The following is a 12,067-nucleotide window of genomic DNA, read 5'->3' on the forward strand; positions in this document are numbered from 1 at the left end:
GAGTTTATAGCAGATAATTGCGTACAACAAAAAAATTAAGAAAGTGTTGACAAACTTGTGTTGTATTGCTGCTCATTATTGCTTTAATCAAAATATAAATGGGGTAAAGTGAACTCTAATTAACATATACACGATAGACCATATTGGTTTACTGGGTCATCATTATAAGCTTCGAGCTTGTCTAGACCACCTAGCTGACTCGGTATTATGTCTGTTGGAGTATGATGTCCGACCCTCTCTCAAAGATCGGTCTTTTGGTTGCATTGGTTCGAGCATGCACTTCTACATGGTATCAGAGCCAAGAGGTCTCGTGTTCAAGACCCGGCTGGCGCAATTAAATTGCAGTCCACTTACGGTCCATGTTTAGGCCTGAGGGAGCCACACGTGAGGGGAGTGTTGACGTATAATGTGCTGCCTAGTCTCTTCCATCATACCGATTTAATTGCGTCAGCCAGGTCTTGAACTCAAGACCTCTTGGCTCTGATACCATGTAGAAGTGCATGCTCTAGCCAATACAATCATCAGACCGATCTGATGAAAGAGACTAGGCAACACATTATACGTCAACAATGTCATCCTCAAATCTTGTAGGTTTACCAACATGCCTAGTCTATTGGAATGCTGCCATTGAGGTGATCCTGGCTTAATTAGAAACTGAAGCTTGGAACAAGCTTAGTTGACTCTTCTATCACCCCAAAATACTCCAGAAATTTAACAACACAGTTTCTTGTAGTATATGTCCCTACAACAAGTTCTTACTAAGGTTCAAACTAAACATTGTTCTTATATTGCCATTTCCTCGTGGAATCTATCCTTTAAGTTTATTGGATGAAACGTCGAGAATCCCCAACTGAGACAGTTGTCCTATCCTCGGTGGTACGACTGCAGCAATGCTATTATCTGACGCACACCTCATAGTAAGTTTGGAACGCTGACACCAAGGCTTTGGCAATAGTCTATCTGGACTGGACTGATATGAATATAGAATACTGTGCTATGAAATTTCATGAAAATGAATCCTATGAAAAATAAATCCTTGGATTCCAATCCTACAAATCAAGCAATGCAGGTATAGAAAAGTCGCAAGGATTATAATCCTTCAAAAATCACACATAGGATAGACAGCAAGAACCCTGCTATAGAAATATTTACAAGAACCTAAGTAGTACTCCCTCTGTTCACAAATACAAGGTGTTCTAACTTTTTTCTAAATTGGATGTCTACAAGGTGTTGTAACTTTTTTCTAAATTGGATGTATATAGACACGTTTTAGTGTGTTTGTTCACTCGTTTGAGTCCGTACCTAGTCTATATTGAAATATCCAAAACATCTTATATTTGAGAACGGAGGGAGTAACAAATTTTTCTCTTAATTTCTTACAACCAACATAAAATGTACATGGCATGAAGTCATGCAAAAATGAAACACCATACGAATGATGTAGGGCAAATGTTCTCTAATTAAAAGGAAGAAAAAAAAATGTCTTGAGCACATTCACGACCAGGTGGAAGGGATGACAATGTCAGTTTGCAGATAATCAAGCTCATCAGGTCTTTCAGTTGTAGAGAACACCTTGATTGCTTGTTGCATCGTTGGACGGTATGATGGATTTGGTTCTATGCAACAAACAACAAATGCGACCACTTTGAATATTTCACTTGCGATCTCAGTTTCGGGGAATGGGAGCCGGATGTCCAACAAATCCTCAAATGGTGTACTTCTGTTGGCCATGGACGAAAGAAAATCACCTGGATGATGTCCCATGAACAACTCGAGCACGAGTACTCCAAAGCTATAGACATCACACTTCTCTGTCACCCTTGTTGAGTATGCAAGCTCTGCTATGCCAATATTGACAAGTTAGATTTTTTGTGAATGTGTATGTATAGATGCAAAAAGTACTATACATGTTTCGATGAAGCTAGTGTTTTTAGACAAATGGAAATCACTTGGAATCTTCCCTAAACGTGCACACGGCCAACGTCCATCATTACAAATTGCTAACAGCAAGTAGTTAGTGAAACAAATGGGCTCAATGGTAGATGTGGCTAATGTGTATTGCACAGATTAGATACAAAATGTGTATTGTACACAAATGCATGGTAAACTGTTCTACATTACTTCTAGTGATCATAAGCAAAGTCAGCACTAATAGATACTCCCTCCGTCCCACAATTTAAGACGTTTTTTGGCACTAGTGTAGTGCCCAAAAACGTCTTACATTATGGGACGGAGGGAGTATTTGGTTTTTTAGATAATGAAATCTTTTATTCCCCTCGGCCTTGTCATTATAGATGCATAAAACCTAACCTGTTACAACGTTTTATTACAAATTCGCGAAATAATGACCTCGTTGAGATGGAGAAAACTTGACAACACAAAGATTTAACCGATAGATATAATTTTACCTGGGGCAAGATATCCGTTCGTCCCAGCAAGCCTTGTACAGTTTGATGCATCTCCATCTAGTACTTTTGCTAGACCAAAATCTGATATACAGGCATTGAAATCCATATCAAGCAAAATGTTGCTGCTAGTTATATCTCTATGGACTATCAGTGCAAAGCAATCATGATGCATGTAGGACAGAGCATTTGCAACATCCTTAGTGATATTTAATCTTCTTGTCCAATCCAACTCAATTGCAGTTTCCTTGTTCTGCAAAGATTTCGCTAAGCTTCCCCTATCCATATATTCATACACAAGAAATCTCTGATGAGCAGCAGAGCAGTAGCCAAATAACTTCACAATGTTCCGATGCCGAATATGAATCAAAGCATCTATTTCACGATGGAATAGCTTGTCATCTTCCATCGTGTGAATCTTCTTTACTGCAAATATTTCACCTGTTGGTAACTGGGCTCTATAGACAGATCCACTCCCTCCAGTTCCAATGCAGTGAGCATCGCTGAATCCTTTTGTGGCGTCAATAATTTGCTTGTACACATCTTCCCCGTCAAAGTTCCAGATGGCGAACATCTTGACCTGTTCCAGTCCCTTTGCACTTTCAGCCTTGGATTTCTTCCTTTTACATTGCCATGTTGCCAGTGCAGTAATGAACAAAAAAGTCACAGTGGCAGGTATTGTAGCTAGTAAAATAACTCTAGACTTCCTTCCTTTTTGATAGCTTGAAGTGTCGTCACAAGGGGGCAAATTTTTCACACCATCACCGCACAAATGTGTATTATGAACAAACCATTCGGTTGGAGCTTCTTGGAAGAGCCTACTTTGTGGCACTGGCCCTTCTAGTTTGTTATAAGACACGTCCATGTGTAAGAGGCTGTTCATGCGTTGAAATGATGACGGAATTCTGCCGCTTAATGCATTATGTGAAAGATTCAAGGCTTCAAGCATGCTAAGATCACCCAACTCAGTCGGTATCATGCTACTAAATGAATTGTCACTCAGATCTAACAATCCTTGCAGGTTTACCAGCATCCCTAGTTCCATAGGAATGGTACCATTGAGTTGATTATGGCTCAAATTCAGAAGGCGAAGCTTTAAGCACTGCCCAACAGATCCTCCTAACTGTCCGCTTAGGTTGTTCGAAGATAAATCCAAATACTCCAGATTTTTTAGAGACACAATTTCCTGCGGTATACTTCCCCTGAGCAAGTTGTTGCCGAGGCTCAAATTGAACAATGTCATTATATTGCCAATTTCTGGAGGAATATGTCCTTCAAGTTTATTTGATGAAACATCAAGTATCCTCAACTGAGACAATTTCCCTATGCTTGGTGGTATGACTCCGGTGATACTATTTTCTGAGGCACGTAACATGGAAAGTCCGTGGCACTCACCCCAGCGATGAGATAGTTGACCAAATAGTTTATTTGAGCTGATATCGATGTAGACAAGATTCGGATAAACCCCCATCTCAGAGATATCTCCATGGAGCTGATTTCGTTCAAGGCGAAATCTGACCAGGCTTGTGCATCTTAGCAAGCTTGTTGGCAAGGGTCCAACCAACATGTTGTTGTAAGCGGTGAAATTTTGTAGCCGGCCTCCCGAACAAAGACCAGATGGCAAGGCACCGGAGAGTTTGTTAGAACTTAGCGTCAACCAAACAAGATTTCTTAAGTTTCCAATTTCTTGTGGAATGGATCCAGACAATTGGTTATAGCAAAGGTATAGAGTTGTGAGCTTAGTCAAGTTCCCTATGCTATTTGGGATGGAGCCGCTTAGTGTGTTGTTGTAAATGTTGAGTTCCTCCAAGTTCACTAAATAACCTAGCTCTCGAGGGATGTTTCCAGAAAGTTGGTTATCGTGAAGGTCCAAGGTGGTGAGTTTTTTCAAATTCCCCAAACTGTTTGGAATGGACCCCGTAAGTTTGTTCTGTCCCAGTCCCAAACTTTCTAAGTTCACTAAATTCCTTATTTCTTTAGGGATGGGTCCGATGAGCTCGTTGGTCGAAAGATTTAGAGTTGTTAACTGTGTTAAGTTTCCTAAACTAGTTGGAATATAGCCTTCAAGATGGTTTGCACTAAGGTTAAGCTGCTTAAGCGTCGCTAATTTTCCGATTTCAAGAGGAATTTGTCCTGAGAGCTGATTATCTGAAAGATGCAGGAATGTGAGTTTGTTCAGGCCACCTACATCGCTTGGGATCGAGCCTGAAAAGTTGTTTTGGCTTATGTCTAGGTGTTGGAGGCTGGATAAATTCACAATGTCTTTGGAAATGGGACCTGCTAAGTTATTCCTGGATAATGACAGCCAATTCAGATTTTCTAAATTTACTGTCGAGTTATTAGCTGGACAGAAGGAAACTGGACCTGAGAGCTTGTTGCCAGACAAATCCAACCTGACAAGGTGATTTAGGTGGCCTATTTCACAGGGGATGCTACCAACAAGCTGATTGCCTGACAGGTCTAGGTTCACAAGGTTACCCAGCTCTCCTATCTGCCCTGGTATTTCGCCGGAGATTTGGTTGTCATGGAGCATTAGGAGACGCAGCCTCGTGAGGTTTGCTAGAGAAGGTGGGATGGAGCCGCTTATCTGGTTGCCTTGCAGGAGCAGAGCACGGAGCTCCCCGAGGACCGCGATGCTCGGAGGAATGGTCCCGGCGAGCCTGTTGCGCGAGAGGTCGAGGCTCGTCAGGGTCCTTAGGGCCGCGAAGTCGAGGGACCCGAGCGTCCCTGCGAGCCGCACCCCGCGCAGGTGGATGCCAGTGATCACCGGCCGGCGCCGCATGCCGCACCTGACGCCGCGCCAGCTGCAGAGCGTCGACGTGTTTCCCCAGGACCGCAGGGCGTGCTGGCCTTGGCGGCCGAGGGTGGTTCTCCAGGCCAGGAGCACTCCCGCTTGCTCTCCGAGGGTTGGCGGCAGGGCGGCGTTGGGCGAGACGAGCGCCATGAGTATGATGAGAGAGGCCAGTAGTGTTCTCCAAGGAGATGACGAGTCCATGGCCGGGCTAGGAATTAGGTGTGGTTCCATGATTCTGCGTGGCTGACTATTAACGAGACCTCGTTGCAGCACCTTAAATCGTCACGATTCTGCGGCGGATTTCTTCTTCCCTACCTACTGCGGGTGCGGGGAGGTGTCACCGTGGAATGGTTTGCGTTTCTATTTCTTCCGAATGAACAAGCGTCTGAACGCGCGCAATTGAAAGACCACCCAAAACGGGCGCCGTGGAGTTGTATGAGGTTTGAATTTTAGTGCTTGATGGAGATAGTCAAAGCTACGGTCAGCTTAAACACCCACTAGACAGGCGAGATCAAAACCGCGCGAAATGAATGCCATACATCACTTTTCTCTTCCCGTTTCTTTCGCGGTCGTTTTTTCCCCCGATAAAATGTGAATTTTGTTGACTTAAAACGAAGATATAAACACAATGCACACATTTTTAGAAAAAGGAGAAAGACCCCGGCCTCTGCATCTGGGCGATGCATGCAGTCACTTTACTAATTATTCACAAAAGACCTTACAAAGAAATACAACAGTAAGTCTGAAGCCGCCTACTGGGCAACATCCGTCGCTACTCCTATCCATTTAATGAAGGTATGCTGATAGTGTGGGCCTAATACCACAGACCTCGCAGTCAGGCCTAACATCTAAGACCTGAGGCCCCAACCAAGCCACTTGCAGGGTATGGGGCACACACCGGTCCGGCGCGCTCTCAGAGGCCGCCGCCACCAACTGCTACTACTCCATCTTCACAGCTATACTGACGCATCATCCTTGCCCGGTCTAACTGTCGTTGGCACCACCACGACGCCCAACGTGATGCGGAGCATCCTACGGACATCACCACGTCAAGAGCCCATTTGGCAAGTGACACGTGCGACATCTACTTCACATACACAAAGGTGAATCATCTCCTTTACACGTGCTCACTTGACACTCTCGAGGATGGTATACTACTTGACACTCCTTACGTGTGCATGCATAGGTATTGTCGGAGCTTCGCGGATGTCAAGGAGGAGTGCAAGCGCCAAGGAACGACTACACCATCCGCGAGGGAAGCGTGGAAGAGAAGACGGAAGAAAGGAGAAGAAGACGGAGCGGCTGCAGGAGCCAGGCCGGACATCCGGGCCGCCGTCCGGATCATCCGGGCTCAGCCGGATCATCCGGGTCCCCCTCCGGATCATCCGGATAATTCGTCCGAAGACACCCGAAGGCCTCATGTGAAGTCGGATCATCCGGGCCCCCTCCCGGATCATCCGGACGATGGCCGGATCATCCGGGCCCCCTCCCGGATCATCTGGACGATGGCCGTATCATCCGGACCCCCTTCCGGATCATCCGGGCCTTGCCTGCGTGCAATGTTTCGGGCCGAGGCCCATGTACCCATTCGCCCCCTCACTTACCCCTTCGCCCACTAGACTATAAATAGACCTCCTCCTCCCCATTTTTAGGGTTAGCAAAGTGATAGCTCATTCTTAGGTGAGCTTTGCTCCTACCTATCTCTACTCTTGAGAGAGAGAGAGAGACCACTACTCCATTGGAGGCCAAGACCTCCATCTAGGAGAAGATCCCGTGGGATATCATCAAGATCCCCTTGTGGGAAGATCCATCTAGGATATCATCAAGACCTCCTCTTGGAGATGAACCTTACCTTGTATCTTTCCCTTTGTTGTTTATGTACCATGTGACCTTGTGTGTTTGATTGTCTAGTGGATGTGTGATTTGGGCTTGTTCTTGAGTGTTTCCCCTTGTAATTTCTCTCCGTTCTTCCCCGTGTTCATCGTGTTCTTCGAGGGATCCCACTCCAAACGTGAAAGATCGCCGCTATAGGGTTCCATCCTACATCATATGGTATCATGAGCCACGTTGATCACGTTTTTGGAGCCCCTACCCCTCGTTTTCTAGCTTGATTTTGTTGTTTTCGTCCTAAATCCGAAAATCCCCACCAAAAATAGCCCCAAATTTTTTTGTGATTTGTTGGTTTGATGATGTTTTGTTGATTTTGATCCGTGGATTTGCTTGGTTTCAAGTGGATCTAGCTTTCCCCCAAGTTTCCCCACCTTCCATCCACGAAATCCCTCAAATTTTGACCCCAAAATCCCCAAATTCCGCCCAAAAATTCGTCTCCACGAGCAAAACCCGAGCAGTTTGATCTGCCCGGATCATCCGGAAGAGCTCCCGGATCATCCGGATCCACCCGGATCAGCTGGACCATCTCCCGGATGTCCGGACGCCCCACACGACAGAAATCCGGTAGACGAACCAGGATCATCCGGACCTACTCCCGGATGTCCGGGTAACACTGACACTGCTTCGGCTGAAATTTTGTTTTGGTCATAACTAATTCATCCGGAGTCCGATTTTGACGTTCTTTAGCTCGTTTTGAAGCTCTTGACATCCCCCATCCCACAAAAATATCACCAACATCATTTGACTCCATCATATTTTCTAAAATTTGGCAAGTTTGCCTAGGCCCTCCACCATATCATCCGCATTACCATCACCGACTTCCGAAACCTAACCCATTTTGTTCCCCGTTGCATATGTGGTTGTTTGAGTTGTGACTAGAGTCTCCTAAGGTGTTTCGGCTACTTAGGGATGGTTGCTTCTTCTTCAACCACCACCTCCATTTCCACATAGACGTGCCCACCATACACTTCCGCCACCCAAACCTAACCCAATTGTTGTTTGAGCTTGTTTGAGTTGTGGCTTGTGTCTCCTAAGGTGTTTCGGCTACTTAGGGACGGCAACTTCAACTCCGACTCGTGTATAGCCCATCATTCCACTTCCGCATTGCCTAGTGCAACACCACCACCGCTTTCCGCTACCACCATTTGACATTTGACGTTTGAGATTTTGAGTTTGCGGTTTTTCCGTTTCCTAAGGTGTTTCGGCTACTTAGGGACGAGTCTCCATCATCTTGGTATCTACACCAAGAACACCGCCACTCATCATCGCAAAGGACGGTAACCTCGACGACACCTTTGTATATTCCCTTGCAATTGCATTGTTAACCCCTAGCCCATTTTGCGTTACTTGCCTATCGAGACTAGCCATTTGAGTATTGCCGGCAACGTTACTTGTGCACATTAGTGATCCACCATCCATTGCATACATACCATATCATCTTGGTATCATATCATCCATTGTGCCTCAAGTTTGTTCCCGCATATACACAATTGCTATCTTGGTTTGTGCATTGTGCAAAAGTGGCCATAGAAAAAAAAGAGAAAAAGCTTTTAAGCAAAAAGAGAGCAAAGAGCTCATGAGCAAGTGCCATAGCATCATACCCCATTGCACATAAGAGCCATACCAAAATCTACATCATATGATATCATGCTTGAGAGAAACACCGGGAACCATACATACATAGCATACTTGGGATAGAAAGAATATCCATTTTGCATCTTATAGGTTGTGCACAAGTGTCGTATCCGCCTATTGAGCAATCGTGCTAGCGTCTCTCTTGAGTTGTGCAACACGAGCGTTTTCCATGGATTCCACATTTTGTGCTCATTCCTTGGTTGCACGACCCCATTTATCTATCCGTGTGTGTGTTTCCGTGTGCCATTCTTTGCTATTGGTCCATTTGTTTCGCTTGCGAATTTGTGAATCTCTTTCAACATTATTGACTCTTGCTAACATTTTGCATCAAATTTTTGTGCCACTATCCTCACCAAGCTCTACCATAAGCTTTACTTGATAGGTGTGAGTGAACAAGTCCGGTACCAATTCCACTATTCTTTCATCTCACATTGAGTGACACGGGATACATCCTCAACTTTGGGAAAAGGTAACTTGGTATTGTTTATCTCATTTCCTACTCACCTCTACTCGAGTCTTGTGATGGATAGGCAAGGCATTTCATCTTCGGTCTACAACAACAACGACGAGTTCGATGCCATGAACAACAACTCCGACGCCAAGATGCAAGCTAAAATGGAGGAGATCAAAGCCCTCATCAAGTCCTACAAGCGATCTTCCTCATCTTTGAGAAGACTCTCAAGAGCACATGCTTCCGAGCTACCATCTCCGACAAGATCACATCGGCATCGACACCATCACAAACAAGAACGTGAAGGTCAAGAGCTCTACATCAACAACCGCTCAATGACTTCACCATCTCCCTTGGCATCTTCGCCAAGCGACTTCAAGGCATTTTCGCCTACGGACATACGGCATCTTCGCCAACAAGAACCCCAAGACTACGCTCAAGAGAAGCTCCCCAAGCTCAAGTCCGCGACTTCCACGAGCTACTACGACCTCGACATCGACCACGCGATTCCTTTCTATGGGACTCAAGAACCCGAGGAGTACCTCGAGTGGGAGCGTTCGATGGACGACTACCTCAAGCTACATCAAGTTCGTCCCGAAGATCAAGTGAAGTGCGCCACAAGAAACTTCCACGACTACGCCTCGACATGGTGGCTTCACACACCTTCGGAGAGCTACGAGATGAGTTGGCCCAAGATGAAGAGAGCTTTACGGCGAGAGTTTGTGCCTCCAACCTACACGGAACAACTTCGACACCAATTGGAGAACACCACCCAAGGATCCAAGTCCATCGACAAGTACTTCAAGGAGATGATGATTGCCTTGCGACGAGCCGGCGTGGACGACCCCATTTCTATGAAGTTCCACTTCATGATGGGATTGCACAACGACATCTCCAAGACCATCTTCCTCGAGAACTACAAGTCCATCGACGACTACTACATTGGCGCTCTCAAGGCGGAACAAGAACTCATGAAGGCCAAGGCTTCTCCACCCCAAGCAAACTTCGCGGCGACCAAGCTCTACGACAAGCATGAGGCTAGTACCACCAAGATGTCCAAGCCCGACGAGCTCCAAGACGATGCTCCCAAGGACCAAGCTTTGGAGGCGAGCGACAAGGTGGCAAGCAAGGATGATGCTTCCATCTTAGGAGGCGAGAGTGATGATGTGCCATCTTCGGCCTTCATCCACGACGAGAGTGATGATGTGCCATCTTCGGCCTTCATCCACGACGAGAGTGATGATGTGCCATCTTCGGCCTTCATCCATGGCGACCACGACGAGATGGTTGAGCATGGGATTTTCCCTTCGACCACAGCGACGTATGATGACTTGAGTGACTTGTGCCACCATATTGAGAGTGAGAGTGACTTCACCACTAGCCCCATATATGTTGAGTTGCCACAATTCACATGTGAGGAGAGCCACAACCCCCACCACTTGAGTGAGATGAGTGACTCCACCATACGTGAGTTTGAGTGCACCTATTTTGAGGGAGTGAGTGAACCACCACATAGAGAGAGTGAGATAGTTGATAGGTCTCGTGAGGCCATTTGCATTTCTAACAACTTGACCTCTACCTCTATTGTGTCTTCTCGTTTGGTGCTAGGTCCCATTTATGATGACGCACCGATCCTCGACGACTTCGTCCTCCCTTTGGACAAGACGATGGCCATGGTGGATTATGATGCACCGCCCACATGGTTCCATCAAGATGATGATGATGACCACCATTTGGTCTTTCCCACCTCACCTACACCACTTGAGTGGAATGACAAAGGTAACATAGGTGAAGGTGATGCTCTAGTCCCACTAGTGGACATTCTTGACATTGATTGCTTGCATGATGTTGATCCACCTATTGCCATGCTTCATGCTAGTATGATTTCCCCATGCGATGATTTGCCCATTTATGATGAGTATGATGATTCTATTGTGGAGTCTATTAGTTGTGATGCCATGTTACATAGGATTTCTTGTGACAATTCTTTAGGTCACATCATGTTTGAAAATCCGCTTGACTTGTCATATGCTATGCATGAGATCAACCATATGTCTTATTTGCAATCTCTTCATAGTGACTATGCATATGCCATTAAAATAAACCCAATTTGCACATATGGCATAGATGACAAGCCCATGGTTATTGGCATTTGTTTCTCTTGTGATGATATTGATATGCTCCATTTGCATCATTTATCTCATATGCCATGCCATGACCACCTAGCTTCGAATATGCATTGTTTTGGATGTTGTCCATTTTCTCCATATGATGTTTCCGATATTGCTCATGAGGAGACCCCCATAGTTTCCTCATACATTTTAGGAGATTTTGACCCATCCCATCCATTGCATCATCCCAATACTTGTGTGCACCATATGCTCCCCATGAATAAACATGCTTTTGATGTGCCATATACTTGTTTGCTCAATTTGTGTCCCCATTGTGTCATACATAACAACTATTCTTTCATGATAGATGACATGTTCTTATACCATGCATCAAATTTCTTTGAGCGATGCTTATCTTGTGCTAACTCACACGTGCACATACACATCATGATGGATGATGTGTACATTTACCACGCACACAATTTCTTTGGATTGTGTCTCTTTTGTGTAGGTACCCATGAATACTTGTCAACCTCGCAATCCCACGAGTTGACAAAACGATCTCTAGAGAGCAACGATGAATTGGGATCACGTGGATTGTCTTTACCACCGTCCCCTTCGTGCAAGGACTACACGCAACTCCTCTACTTGTCTCTCACACGGCTATGGGCCATTTACCACTTCTCACATTATGCTCATTTTACCGTGTTCACTTTGCATGCTATGCTTGCTTCTATGCCTTTGCCATGCAATTGTGACCCTTGCTTGCATCTACCCATGA

The 12,067-nt window shown here is 45.5% G+C and overlaps 1 protein-coding gene across 1 annotated transcript; it reads right to left on the reverse strand.

Moving 5' to 3' along the window:
* Window positions 1–1,439: 1,439 nt before the first annotated feature.
* LOC123115993 (MDIS1-interacting receptor like kinase 2) lies at window positions 1,440–5,437 on the reverse strand. The gene is made up of 2 exons (XM_044537015.1): window positions 2,409–5,437; window positions 1,440–1,838 (listed from the first exon to the last, which is right to left on the reverse strand). Exons 1-2 carry the CDS (start codon window positions 5,428–5,430, stop codon window positions 1,495–1,497), a joined length of 3,366 nt encoding a protein of 1,121 aa, XP_044392950.1. The 5' UTR covers window positions 5,431–5,437; the 3' UTR covers window positions 1,440–1,494.
* Window positions 5,438–12,067: the final 6,630 nt, after the last annotated feature.

This window comes from Triticum aestivum, chromosome 5B (genome assembly GCF_018294505.1).
Source record: "Triticum aestivum cultivar Chinese Spring chromosome 5B, IWGSC CS RefSeq v2.1, whole genome shotgun sequence".
Classification (NCBI taxonomy): domain Eukaryota; kingdom Viridiplantae; phylum Streptophyta; class Magnoliopsida; order Poales; family Poaceae; genus Triticum; species Triticum aestivum.